We start from the raw sequence: 12,699 nt of genomic DNA on the forward strand, positions 1-12,699 counted from the left end.
TTTTCTTTAAATAAATTAAAGACTGTAAATTTTCTTTAATATACATAGTACAGTAGTATTAATACCTAATATATAGAGCTTATATATTCTCTATAGTTTTCGAAGCGAAAATTTATCTCTTTAACGACACTTCATCTCTCCCTCTTAGGACAAGACGCACTACCTCTTTTACATTGTGGAATCCAATTTACGGATACTCGACCAATGGAAGATGAGGCCGGGCTGCTTCTAGTACTACTACGTCTAGTACTACTGCGTCTAGTAGTACTACGTCTAGTACTACTGCGTCTAGTAGTACTACGTCTAGTACTACTGCGTCTAGTAGTACTACGTCTAGTACTACTGCGTCTAGTAGTACTACGTCTAGTACTACTGCGTCTAGTACTACTACGGCTAGTACTACTACGTCTAGTACTACTACGGCTAGTACTACTACGTCTAGTACTACTACGTCTAGTACTACTACGTCTAGTACTACTACGTCTAGTACTACTACGTCTAGTACTGTTACGTTAAGTACTACTACGTCTAATATTACTATGTCTAGTACTACTGTTACGGTTTCATCTCGCGTTTATTACGACGCGATCAGTCGTCCTTCCAACATGAAAGTTTGTCGCATTAGTGGACATAACAAGCGAGGGATAAAAACTGTAAAAGCAGTTTTAGTTTTAGTTTTGAGTCGCAAAAATCGCAGAAAATACTAACAATCAATATATTGATTAATTATAATAATCCCAATCAAATTCAGAGACAGTTAATCATATCATAAAAAAATATGAAAACATTTGTGACCTGATTTGAATTTTATTCAATAAAAAAAGAAATTACTATTTGAGTACAAGTAAGGCACTAATAATACATTATTTATCAAAATTGAATTTTATTTTATTTTTAGCTTAAATTGTATTTATTATACCTTTCCTATCACCTATACCTATCATTCAACAGTAGCCATGGAACGGTTAAATTAATTGTTATTAATATTCTACTATTAAGTACATTTACTAATAACTAATAGAAGAAAAATGTACGAAACGCGAGCTCGTATAGCATTCTAGTATTGAGTAATGAGAGTTGCTTGATAATAAATGTGCTTTCTACTGGAGAGCAATAGAATGTTTCGGGTGAAATCGGCGACGTCAATGCTGCACCTCCACCGGCATAACTCTCGGAAATTGTCCATTTAACAACATAAGTTAATTCAATTTTACTTCGAAACATATATTTAAAATAAAGAAAATGTAGATATTCAATCTATGCAATTTTGTCACGGCTTATTTTTTGTATTTCTTTTGATAAATCAAAATAAATTATTGATTAAAAAAGTAAAGGAGAGAGAGAGAGAGAGAATACACTTTATTGCACACCAAAACACAATTTACATTCAAAAAACAATCAAAAAAGCAAATACATTTGTACAATAGGTGGTCTTATCGCTAAAAGCGTAGACAACCGTTTAACTAATAGAAATTCTGGAAAATATAAAAATATAGCAGGTATGTTGCGGTGTACTATAGATAATACATTATTATAAAGAAATTTTTATTACATTATTATAAAGGAAAGATAAATTTAAAGTATAAAAATACGAAACTGGTATTAAACACGAGCAGAGGCGGCCTTGGTCCGTAATAGGGTCAAGGCCGCGCGCAGTTTCCTCTCGATGCAACGGGAGCGGCGCGGGAGTGAAAGATGCAGCTAGTGCAGTTCCGGCGTGGTCGCACTCGGTCAGTGGGTCAGCCCCACTAGCCTCGGGGTGCAGCGCAGTGGGGGCATCACCACGCACCGCCACCACTCCACACCGCCGTATTGCAGAGTCGTCGCCGTGATGGCCGTAGAGGCTGCGCTTCAGCGCTGATGCCAAGTGTCGCCCGCGTTGGGCTTTTACGAAAGTGCTCACTTGAACGTGTTTCGTTGGTTACAGGGCGTTGACTGACTGGACTGTGACGATGAAGAGGATCAGGTTGACATTGGTATTAGCTACGCTCCTATTAAAGGTTAGTGTCTTAAATTCTTTGCTATTATTATAATCAGGTATCGCTGTTCGAACCTCGTTAAAATTTTAATAACCCAGAAGCAATTCACCTAATTTAAATTACGCAAAAGAATGTAACGCTTTCACAATTGAATTTGTGCGTGATAGTAGAAAAAGAAATATACATACAAAAAGATGACAAAAACTTAAAAGAAACTGTTTCTTTCGGACCACATAATAATGTTTTTTGAAAGTAATTTATTTTATTTAAAGATAGTCGTGCATTATATTATCATAAATATATAATGTTATTAATTAATATAGGCATACGGCCATTATTTAATGTATCGTAACTTTTTAAAATAACAAGCCGCTCTACAACGCCGTTTACAACAGCGCTTGAGTGCATGTTCATTTTTGTAACCACAGTTCTGATTAAAAAATAATTATTCAAGAATAAAGTATACATATTTTAAGTTCATGAGGAAGCGCAGGTGCCAAGGAATTTGGATAATATGTTTCCAATGTATATTCCTCATACTTCCGATTGAAAATGGCTACCTAAAACTGGCGAAAAAAATCGTAAACAACGTATTGTTTTTAAATAAATAAATAAAAAATCGTCAATTATAAGTTGATATCTCTTACATAATTAATTTATGAAATGAAATTTATAGTTACCGTGGCAGTACAGTATAAATCGTATGGTATAAAATATTTATTTTATTATCATTGTGCGGGTAAAAAAAAACGGAATACGTTTAGATAGATATAATTCTATACGCATTTCCTCTTAATTTTCTTACATGTAAGCGATAGCAAGCGGTAAATGCCATCACAGTCTATTGCACTAGTGCACTTATCCGTTACTTTAAAATATTATCCCGTTCCATATAACAGTCCTCTCAACACCATTGCTGTTCTAAATTATCTTGCATGAATAGAATTAGCCCGATTATGAATCAGATATCGTGCGTGCCCTTCCAATAGTAATATTTTCAAATCCACTAATGTTAGTGTGCTAAGCCAAATGATCGGTATTGTCCATTTCTGCTGAATAGCAAACATACCTTCCAACAGTAGCCGCTATTCTACAATTAAGAATTTGACATCGTGTCGCAAGGTCTATGGCAGCCGGGACCCTAAAATTGCATAACCCTAAGCTAGTAAAAACTCGAATCGTCTGGAAACTACCACTAGCGATTATTCCGATGTAAAACTGCAATCAGTTTGGTGAACGCATGAAATACTTTATCAGTTCCGTTTATGCTCTGATTGCTGAAGACTTTTTACTCTTAATGAAATTCTATTTCGTACTTCGAATAAATAAGAAAAGAAATAAAGCGAAGAAGAATTTATAAATATATAGTACGAGTATAACTTACCCGGGGTTTACTCAAAATATACGTTCGCCCAAAAAAAAGCAATATTTTTTAATTAATCAAAAGTATACAATCGTAACAATTTGAAAGGTAGCAATGAATGCACGATTCTCTGAAATCGATATAAAATGAACATAAATGCATACATACAATTCATCAAGAAAATAATTTTAATATCAAGTTTATTGAATGAAAATTTAGTTTAGTTTAGTATATTCTACGCAGTCTTATACTTCACGATCTATGTATACTGTTTTTTTTCCGCACGTTTTCTCAACAACTAGGCTAATGATTCCGTTACCATATCCACAAAACAGCGGTCCACTGGAAATAACTGCTCACGATACGCACAGTGTGAAAAAAATTATGATTTATATTAGTAATGAATATGTTTTTGTTGTTGACTGACACGATGGTGTAGTAATTAGTAAGTTTGATTCCCATATCAAACGGTTATTATGAACGCGCCGGAACGGAGCTTGATGTCAACTGTCAAACAATCACCTGTCATGAAGCGTCCTTCTGGTTTTTACCGCGTTTTCGGGAACACATCAAAATGTTCCAACATTAGATTTGCATTCATTTAGTTATGTATTTGTGTAATACTAAAATAAAAGGATTGATAAGTTACGGTGTTTGCTTACTACACTTTGACACAGACAAACATTCGTACTGATGAAAAGGTTTGTTTGCTCTTTGTCCGGGTTTTTATTATCTATATACCTATGTGTGACATTAAATACTCTTGACAACGACTTACGAGATTAAATACTCTTGACAACGACTTGACGAGACTTAACTGCGTTTTCTATAATATAAATACGAAAACAATATTTAAAGCCCTTGATATCTCTATTTAAAATAATATTTTCAACAATATTGATATGTATGATTGAATTATTCTCTTCATTGAATGACAGGGGAGTGAGCTTGTCTAAGAAAAATAATTTTAAAACTAAAGAGGTTTTTCTTTACTATACTTAAGTACACTCAAACGAGAAATCATTGTTTAGATTCGCCATTTGACGAATATTTTAATTTTCATTCGTCAGGTTGTATCATCATAATGTAAATGTTGTATTAATATTGGATTTATGTGGTATAAAGTAAATGGAATATTTTAATTAGAAAATCACTTTAATAGATCGCATTCTCGGAAAAGAGATACACATCGGTAAAAGGGAAATCAAATTAAAATCATTTAAAGTGATGCAAGTCTTTGACGGAAAGAATTGTAATTGATAAAAGATCACAATTATTCTATTTTACCATTTGCTATTTTTGTATTCACTAGTTTGATCGGGAACCACGCATCTCTAGTCAGTGCGATTCAGCCTTCCTCACTACGCAGATTAAAATTTTCTCAAGAATACACTACTGTGTCTTATAAAGCGAATCTTTCAGTTATTCAAAGAAGTAGCGGCGCTGCCCTGGGTACTGATTGCCCATATAAATATTCAGCGTTATCAATTTACTATGAAATAAGCCGCATACTCCTTTAACTCTTTGAACAATAAATTAAATTAAAAGATTGTAGGTAAACTCTGTTTAACATAGTTGAATGTAAACTATTTTGGATATGAATAGAAATTAGAATATGAATAAAATATTTTCGAATAGAAATTAGCAAAATTCGAATGCTCTCTATATTCACATCATTAAAACGAAATGTCTCCGGCCCGCGTTTTAGAAAATAAAAACTGTTACATAACAACATGATCACTTAAACGGTCATGGAGGCAGCTGAGTGATGTCATTGACCGCTAAAATACCTTTGCAACGTAGAAACACTTTCACTCTGGATGAAATTTCGCAGTTTGTCAGAGGTGGTGATGTAATCGCTTGCATTTAATTTCAATTTCGACAATTACCGGTCGTGTTGTAATTGAAAATATATAATTGTTGTGTTCGATTAGAAGTCGTATGATAGCTTGGTTATTGTAATTTTTTTGTTTGTTTTAAGAATGCTGTATATATAAATAAGATACAGGATTTTATGGAGTTTATTGATTTGAATTTTGGACTGACTTTTGTGTATTAGATACTTTTCGAAGGATTATACTGGGCTATGTAAATATTTGTAGCTAACAGAAACTAAAAATAATTGAAAGTAATTACAAAATTCACTGATAAATTAAAAAGAAGTCATAGCTTTAAAAAAAAAACAAGTAGGTACCATCTACAGCTTTCGTACAAACAAGAGAGTGTCATAACATTGCTGCCCATAACGCAATCGCGCGAAATCATGTTAGAAAGCATATTTTAGTTAAAGAAAGTGTAAACGACCGATCACTTTCCTTTGTCGGAAAGATTATGTGCCTGCGATGGCCTATCGATGTCCATTACACGGGTAGATTGATCCGTCAAGGTAATGGCGCCCAAGGCTAGTGGACCGTCAATTTAATATAACAGACAGTGCTAACTCGGATTTAAAAGTAACCATGGCTCGATTGGTAAGATACGTGCCGATCACCGTCCTCGCCGAACCCGTTGCTTGCGACGAAGGGGTCGACGAGTAAATTAACCCATAGACACAGCCCACTATGTTTCTCGCCGGATCTTCTCAGTGGGTTTCAAATCCGGTACTAGATTCTGCGTAGCACTGCACTTGGTAGAGCCCCGTGAGCTCATCTACACGCCAAGGAGAAGCTGAAATAGCCTCTCAAGGCTATTAGCATAGATAGCAATAAAAGCAGCTCTATTTGTATCGAACTGATGCGGTTTTAATTCAAATTCTGGTATTATTATTATGAAAAAAATTTTCGTATCCATGAACGATTTCTACGATGAAGAATAAGACAAATTTAATAAAACCTGCTTTGTTTTATTTGCGTATTTACTTGTGGTAAGGTGATCGGCTAGGCGAGTAGGTATTACTGTCCTGTCTATTTTCTATCGAATATCTAGTCTGTGATTCTATCGGCTTAAAGGTGATTTGAATGTAGTTATGACTTCAACCTCAAATCCCAAATCAGCTTTTAGTTTTGATTACGAAATACATGCGTATTCGCTCCACAGATCAATTACATAGAGCTGTTATATTTTATTTCTGTAGATTGTAATGTGAAATTGTTCATGTGCTATAATATTAACTAATAAATAAACGATTGCTGTGAGTGTTCCACTGGCTCTTCTCAGGATTGAGACTCTGTTTTGAATCGGTAATAGAGCAATGATATTTGACTTTTACTCATCACTACATAGTATAAAACAAAGTCGCTTTCTCTGTCCCTATATCCCTGTATGCTTAAATCTTTAAAACTACGCAATGGATTTTGATGCGGTTTTTTTAATAGATAGAGTGATTGAAGAGGAAGGTTTTTATGTATAATAACATTCATTAAATAGTGGAGAAATCAGTAATAAATTACAGTTCCCGAAGCGAAGCGAGGGCGGGTCGCTAGTATATTATGTTATATTGGGACATTTAAGCTGAAAATTTTTAACGAAATTATTAATTCGGTGCAAAATACCTTGAAGCTCCTCTTGTGTTAAGTGGTTGCCAGAATTTATCAATACCAAAGAGAACATTGCGCCGTCGGACTTTTGAAAAATCTTTATTTATAGGTCTGTAACAGTTAACGATAACGCTCACAACATCCCGCCTATTTCTGGCGTGAAACAGTAATGCGTTTCGGTTTGAAGGGTGGGGCAGCCGTTGTAACTATACTGAGACCTTAGAACTTATATCTCAAGGTGTGTGGCGTATTTACGTTGTAGATGTCTATGGGTTCCAGTAACCACTTAACACCAGGTGGGCTGTGAGCTCGTCCAACCATCTAGGCAATAAAAAAATAAAAAAACATGCTTTTAATTTCAATAAGTACTCAATTTTAAAAATATTCCTTTTCCGAATACTACTGCTTAATTAGCCCTGCTAATCTACTACTTAATCAGAAGAGTCACTATTTAAACCCACTATCTTGATCGAAGTCTTAATGGTATTAAAATGTGTAATGAACTAGTTTCTAAAAGCGAAGGATGTCAGTTGTGCACGGTTCATCAGATAATGCACGCATTACACACTTCCCACGTGCTTGGAACTAAATCACTTGCCGACAATATGACGGGAGAGCTGTGGGAGACAAGAAGCACAGCTTCATCCACACGGGGCAGATTAAATCGTGATCATTAAATGATTTATCACCATGAATAGATAACGTACCAGATTAGATTTACAAATTAATCATGGTAAAATATGAATTATATTTTTTCTACAAGTCATCTTATTTTTTCTACAAGCTATTTGTCAATTGCAGCCCACTTTAGAACGTTTCCCTAAAAAGCGATTACTTTTTTTCATAAACTAAATTATATATTTAAATTTTTTATTTATTATTTCTTGTCACTTTATAAATTTAAGTTATAATTCTACTCATTTCATATGTATTTATTATTGTCACGATCTGATCAATTAAATCTAGTGCAAATAGTAAAATAGTGAAATATTGTAATATTTCTCTTGTATTATACTTCTAAACGCTATACTCGAGAGAGAAAGACAGAGATAGACACCAGTAGCATGTGCCGTAGTAGTAAAAAGGAAATCATTGTGTTGTTTCAAAAAAGTACTTTGAAGTCGTTCCACGGTACATACGGAACATGATTCAGAACTAGAGGCTAGAATGAATCTAAAGAATACAATGATCTGGACAAGAAGTATAAGTATGATCAATTCAAAAGACGTAATTTTAAATTTTTTCAGGGTAGCTTTGTGGGTGGAGCATTTCTTCGTAATCTTAGACCAGACCATTTATCTTAATGATCTAAGGAACTGAAGGGATAATATACTGAATGGATAAAGGTCTTCATTCAATTTACATATTTTATTTAAACATTATGGTGAACGTCATCCTCGTAGGAAACATTCATGAAAATTACTTGGTAGCTAAACTACTACTATTCACATTACGAAATGTAAATGCATATGTTAAACAGTTATTTTATGTTTACGAATGATGATAAATACGTAAATAGCCACGACCTTCTTAGGATTCACAATACTTTGCGGAACACAAACAAAAATCCGGTTCAACTCCATTCTCGTTCATTTAAACAACTTTCTTCGATGCCTTACTAATTTTAATAAGACTTTTGACGAAAATATTATAAACAAAATTTAGTGATACTTAAAAGTAAATTGTTTTTATTTTAACGATTAACGGTTCTCAATTTTTTTTCAAGAACGGAGAAAATAACTTATTCAATGACGACGTAGACTTGGAAGGATATCCGAGAGATGCAAAATTTCTAATTTGAATTGGTTCGAAAGTACACAAAAACTTTATGACATAAAATTTCTTTAAATTTTTTTTTTTAATTTTTTTTTATAGGTCGAGAGCCCGTGAAGTTAAAAATAAGCTTAGTAAATTATAATAACTTACTTTTTTTTATTTACGATAGGCTAATACTTTCTGTCGCCATTGGAAACAGTCTCCTTATATTGGCGGCGTACTTGGGCATAACAAAATAAATCTATGCATCATTCATATTTTAGCAAAGATACCTAAATAAATTAATATGTCCATTGACTAACACGTTCATTATTCTGATAGACAATGTTTATATTTCATATCAATTACGTATCTAACGCGAATAGCGATCTCAAGTCGGGCCAGAGATACTTTCACCCACCGGTCACCTGTTTCGTGTATGCTACATGCGCTAGTAATCGCGTTTGTCAATTTCTCGCAATTATTCTTCACGACAACGATAACTAAGTTAACGAAGTCACGCAAATCTGCTAGAAACAGAGTGGCTCACTCCTCAAAACAATTACTTTGGATATAGTAATGATTTCTGTGAATATTTTCATTACTTTCGAGAATTCATTTGGGACTAGACTTTGTCAGAGACCGCGATAATGCAGCATATATAAAGCACGCATTGAGTTTCTAAGTGCTTCAAAATTACTGTTAACCTAATTGAAACATAATTTACCAGCAATAAAACAAATAATGACGCTCTCCGTTAATATATTTTTATACTTATTCATAAGATTTAGAATTTCTGAAATAAATGAATATCATACATAAATTAATATCGCGTACCTATAGCGTCAAGGAAAGTTCTAGTAGATGAAGAGTTACGCATGTTTATAGGTCCGGTGTTTTCTTCCGCAACTGACAATCTCGATCAGTGGGTACAATTTCTAACCGGTTTAGAAAACGCGAGCGTCAGTGTTGACTGCGTTGGGCCAGACTGCCGCACTTGCAGCTATTCTCGTATGAAGCCGGCACCTTGCATGCGAGCTCTCACTCAATCTGATGTTCTAGTTTAGATAATGTCTTGATTGACTAAATAAAAAGCATTTCAAGGCTACATTTCAACATAAAATTTAGCTTTTATAGAGTATAATCGAAATTGAAGACAGAGAGCTGTTTTGAGAACATTTGTTTTTAGGGTGTAACAACGCCAATAGGAAGATCATCGAGCGAGTAAACTGCTTGGTAGACCGATTCGGAGATTCAGAATTCTGTCAAATACCTTGCGCTCCGTGATAGCTATCTGCTACATTTTAATAATTAGCCTGTTAAAGTATATTAAGAAATCAATACATTCTCTTTTACATGTACCATGTTAATGAAATAATGAGTAAAATATGTAGATGATCTGCCTATCAGCGTAGAAAGTCGGTAAGATCGACAAGCTCTCAACTCGCGGGACCAAACAGCGGAGCGCGCGGCACGAAGTATGTAGAGTGAGACGCGTCGAGGAATGCACTTACTTCCTCAACGATTATTGTATGAAACTCGCGCTAAACTATGTGTCGCTACACATCCGCTTTATAGTGTTTTAAGACCGTTCATTACTTCGAGTGCAGAAAGATAATAAAATATACTTCTTTTATGTTAAATCGCAAGCGCAGTGTGGGACGGCCACCTACTAGATGGACCGACGACCTAGTAAAAAGCGCTGGGTCTCGTTGGATGCAGGTGGCAATGAACCGGTCGCACTGAAAATCTATTGGAGAGGCCTATGTTCAGCAGTGGACGGCGATCGGCTGAAATGATGATGATGATGATGTTAAATCGCTAATCTTATCAAAAACAAAAAAGTACGCTCGTCTTTCACCACAAATTCAATTTCAATCCAGCATTATGGCAGTCACATGGTAACAACCAGTGCTGATTTTCATCCAGTAACGAAGAACGCGAAACTTTTTAGATACTAATTAAAAGGCATAGAATACAATATTTTACTGATTAAAATATACCACTACTACGTGTTTTAATTAAATTGTAATTTATCTTTCAGGAAGCAACATGCGAGCCTCCTGTGGATTCAGCTTCGCTACCATTGGAGCACCGCGCGGGTGGAGGCTACGGTCCGCCCTTGGCTCCAGCACATGCCGACGATCCTTGGCCATTAGCGACACCTGACAGCCCAAAGATCAAACATTTACAAGTCCAGTGTGAAAAAACTCATATGAGAGTTAATATTGAATTCGATCGACCCTTCTACGGCATGATCTTCTCAAAAGGCTTTTACAGCGATCCTCATTGTATGCACCTTAAGCCGGGGACGGGACATCTTAGTGCGACTTTTGAAATCTTCCTAAATAGTTGTGGTATGTCTAGTTCGGCAAACCATAACGTAGCAAGTTATGGAAGTCCCACTCCAAGCGGTTCTTATGTTGAAAATACAATTATTGTACAATACGATCCATATGTTCAAGAAGTATGGGATCAAGCCAGAAAATTAAGATGCACATGGTACGATTTCTATGAAAAAGCAGTTACCTTCAGACCTTTCCAAGTCGATATGTTACATGCTGTGACCGCGAACTTCCTTGGCGACAACCTGCAGTGCTGGATGCAAATACAAGTCGGTAAAGGGCCGTGGGCGTCAGAAGTTTCAGGAATAGTCAAAATAGGACAAACGATGACCATGGTACTCGCCATTAAAGACGACGAAAATAAATTCGACATGTTAGTACGAAATTGTGTAGCTCATGACGGTAAACGGGCGCCCATACAGCTAGTCGACCAGTATGGATGCGTTGTTAGACCGAAAATTATGAGCAAATTCCAGAAGATAAAAAATTTCGGACCCTCAGCATCTGTAGTCTCGTTTGCATATTTCCAAGCATTCAAATTCCCTGATTCGATGAACGTACATTTTCAATGTGTAATTCAAGTCTGTAGATACAACTGCCCCGAACCCAAGTGCGGCCTTGGCGCTGATTACGGAGTACCTTTGTTAGCCGGTAATACGCTCGGAGGTGGAGACTATGGCCTTTCTAATTCGCCACATGCTGAGTATGCACCACCACCACCCGGACCGCATAGCGAATACGGGGTACCGCCGGCGTATCCCGATCCCAGACACCCAGCAGACGCTATAGGATCGTTCTCAGAAAAACGCGATGACGCTGTTCCACCACCACAAGCACAGGTTTCATCGACTCCAAACGCACCTAGTCCTTCTTCACCGGCGCCGTCGCGAGATGAAGACGATGTTAATCTACCTCCACCACCACCTCCAGGCCGACGCGGAGTTTATAACACCGTCAAGAGGAAAGACGAAGCTCACGGCAATCTAGCCACTCTGGGCGGTCGACCACGTTCCGTAGAAGACTTACCCGAGAGCTTAGCCGGGATCCGACGCCGGCGAGAAACATCGACCCCAACTCGTATTTACAAACGAGATACTCAGGAGATGACTGACGTGAACACGAGTCGCACTATTCAAGTCGTAGCACCGGGTGACGTTAATTTCGCATTGAACAATGCCGCGGCCAACGAAACTGTCGTTATTCAATCGCCCGCAACCGATCCGGAGACGATTTGCATGTCAGTACCGTCATTTATTGCGGGCCTGGTGATGTTATTATTGGTGCTTGTTGTCGCATCTCTCGTCGCTGCTTTTCTGTTCGTGAGAGTGCGAGCGCTCGACAGGAAAGGCGCTCACGGAGCTACCGCCTATTACGAAACGGATTACGTTAAGCACACAAACTAGTGGAGGAACTCGGTACGGAAGTGTGACGCGTGGACATTTTATAAATATTTCTTGGATCCAAAGAGCGTGCGTTCTTCGGCCCCGGTCGGATGGCTTGGCGGCTGCGCTATCACGGTCGCGATCGAAGTCCGGTGCAGTGCAGATGACGTGTGACTTATTTATTTAGTAACGTAGTGAGCGTGATGTATAGTATGTTCGATGTTTTTTTGTAAATTATTTTATCAGCGTGAGAAACCCTCTTTATCCTTCAAATAGTCTCAACTTATGTCGGTTGTAATTTTGTAAAGAGTCGTAAGTAAGAAAGTAGGAGTGTTACGTATATAGCAATTAAAGTGTCGTGTGAAGAGTAACTTGTTTTATTTTTAAAATCTGCTTTCT

At 36.6% G+C, this 12,699-nt stretch overlaps 1 protein-coding gene across 4 annotated transcripts in view; it reads left to right on the top strand.

The window, feature by feature from the left end:
• The window catches only part of LOC101739696 (cuticlin-4), a 40,818-nt gene extending 28,153 nt beyond the window's left edge, over positions 1 to 12,665 (top strand). For all 4 annotated transcript variants that reach the window (XM_012693759.4, XM_062668719.1, XM_062668720.1 and 1 more), the window contains 2 exons: positions 1,928 to 2,000; positions 10,618 to 12,665. In XM_012693759.4, coding sequence (XP_012549213.2) covers positions 1,953 to 2,000; positions 10,618 to 12,321 — 1,752 coding nt within the window. In that variant the 5' untranslated portion in view covers positions 1,928 to 1,952 and the 3' untranslated portion in view covers positions 12,322 to 12,665. The remainder of the gene's footprint in view (positions 1 to 1,927; positions 2,001 to 10,617) is intronic.
• The last annotated feature ends 34 nt before the right edge of the window (positions 12,666 to 12,699 follow it).

This window comes from Bombyx mori, chromosome 5, assembly GCF_030269925.1.
Source record: "Bombyx mori chromosome 5, ASM3026992v2".
In the NCBI taxonomy this organism is placed as follows: Eukaryota; Metazoa; Arthropoda; class Insecta; order Lepidoptera; family Bombycidae; genus Bombyx; species Bombyx mori.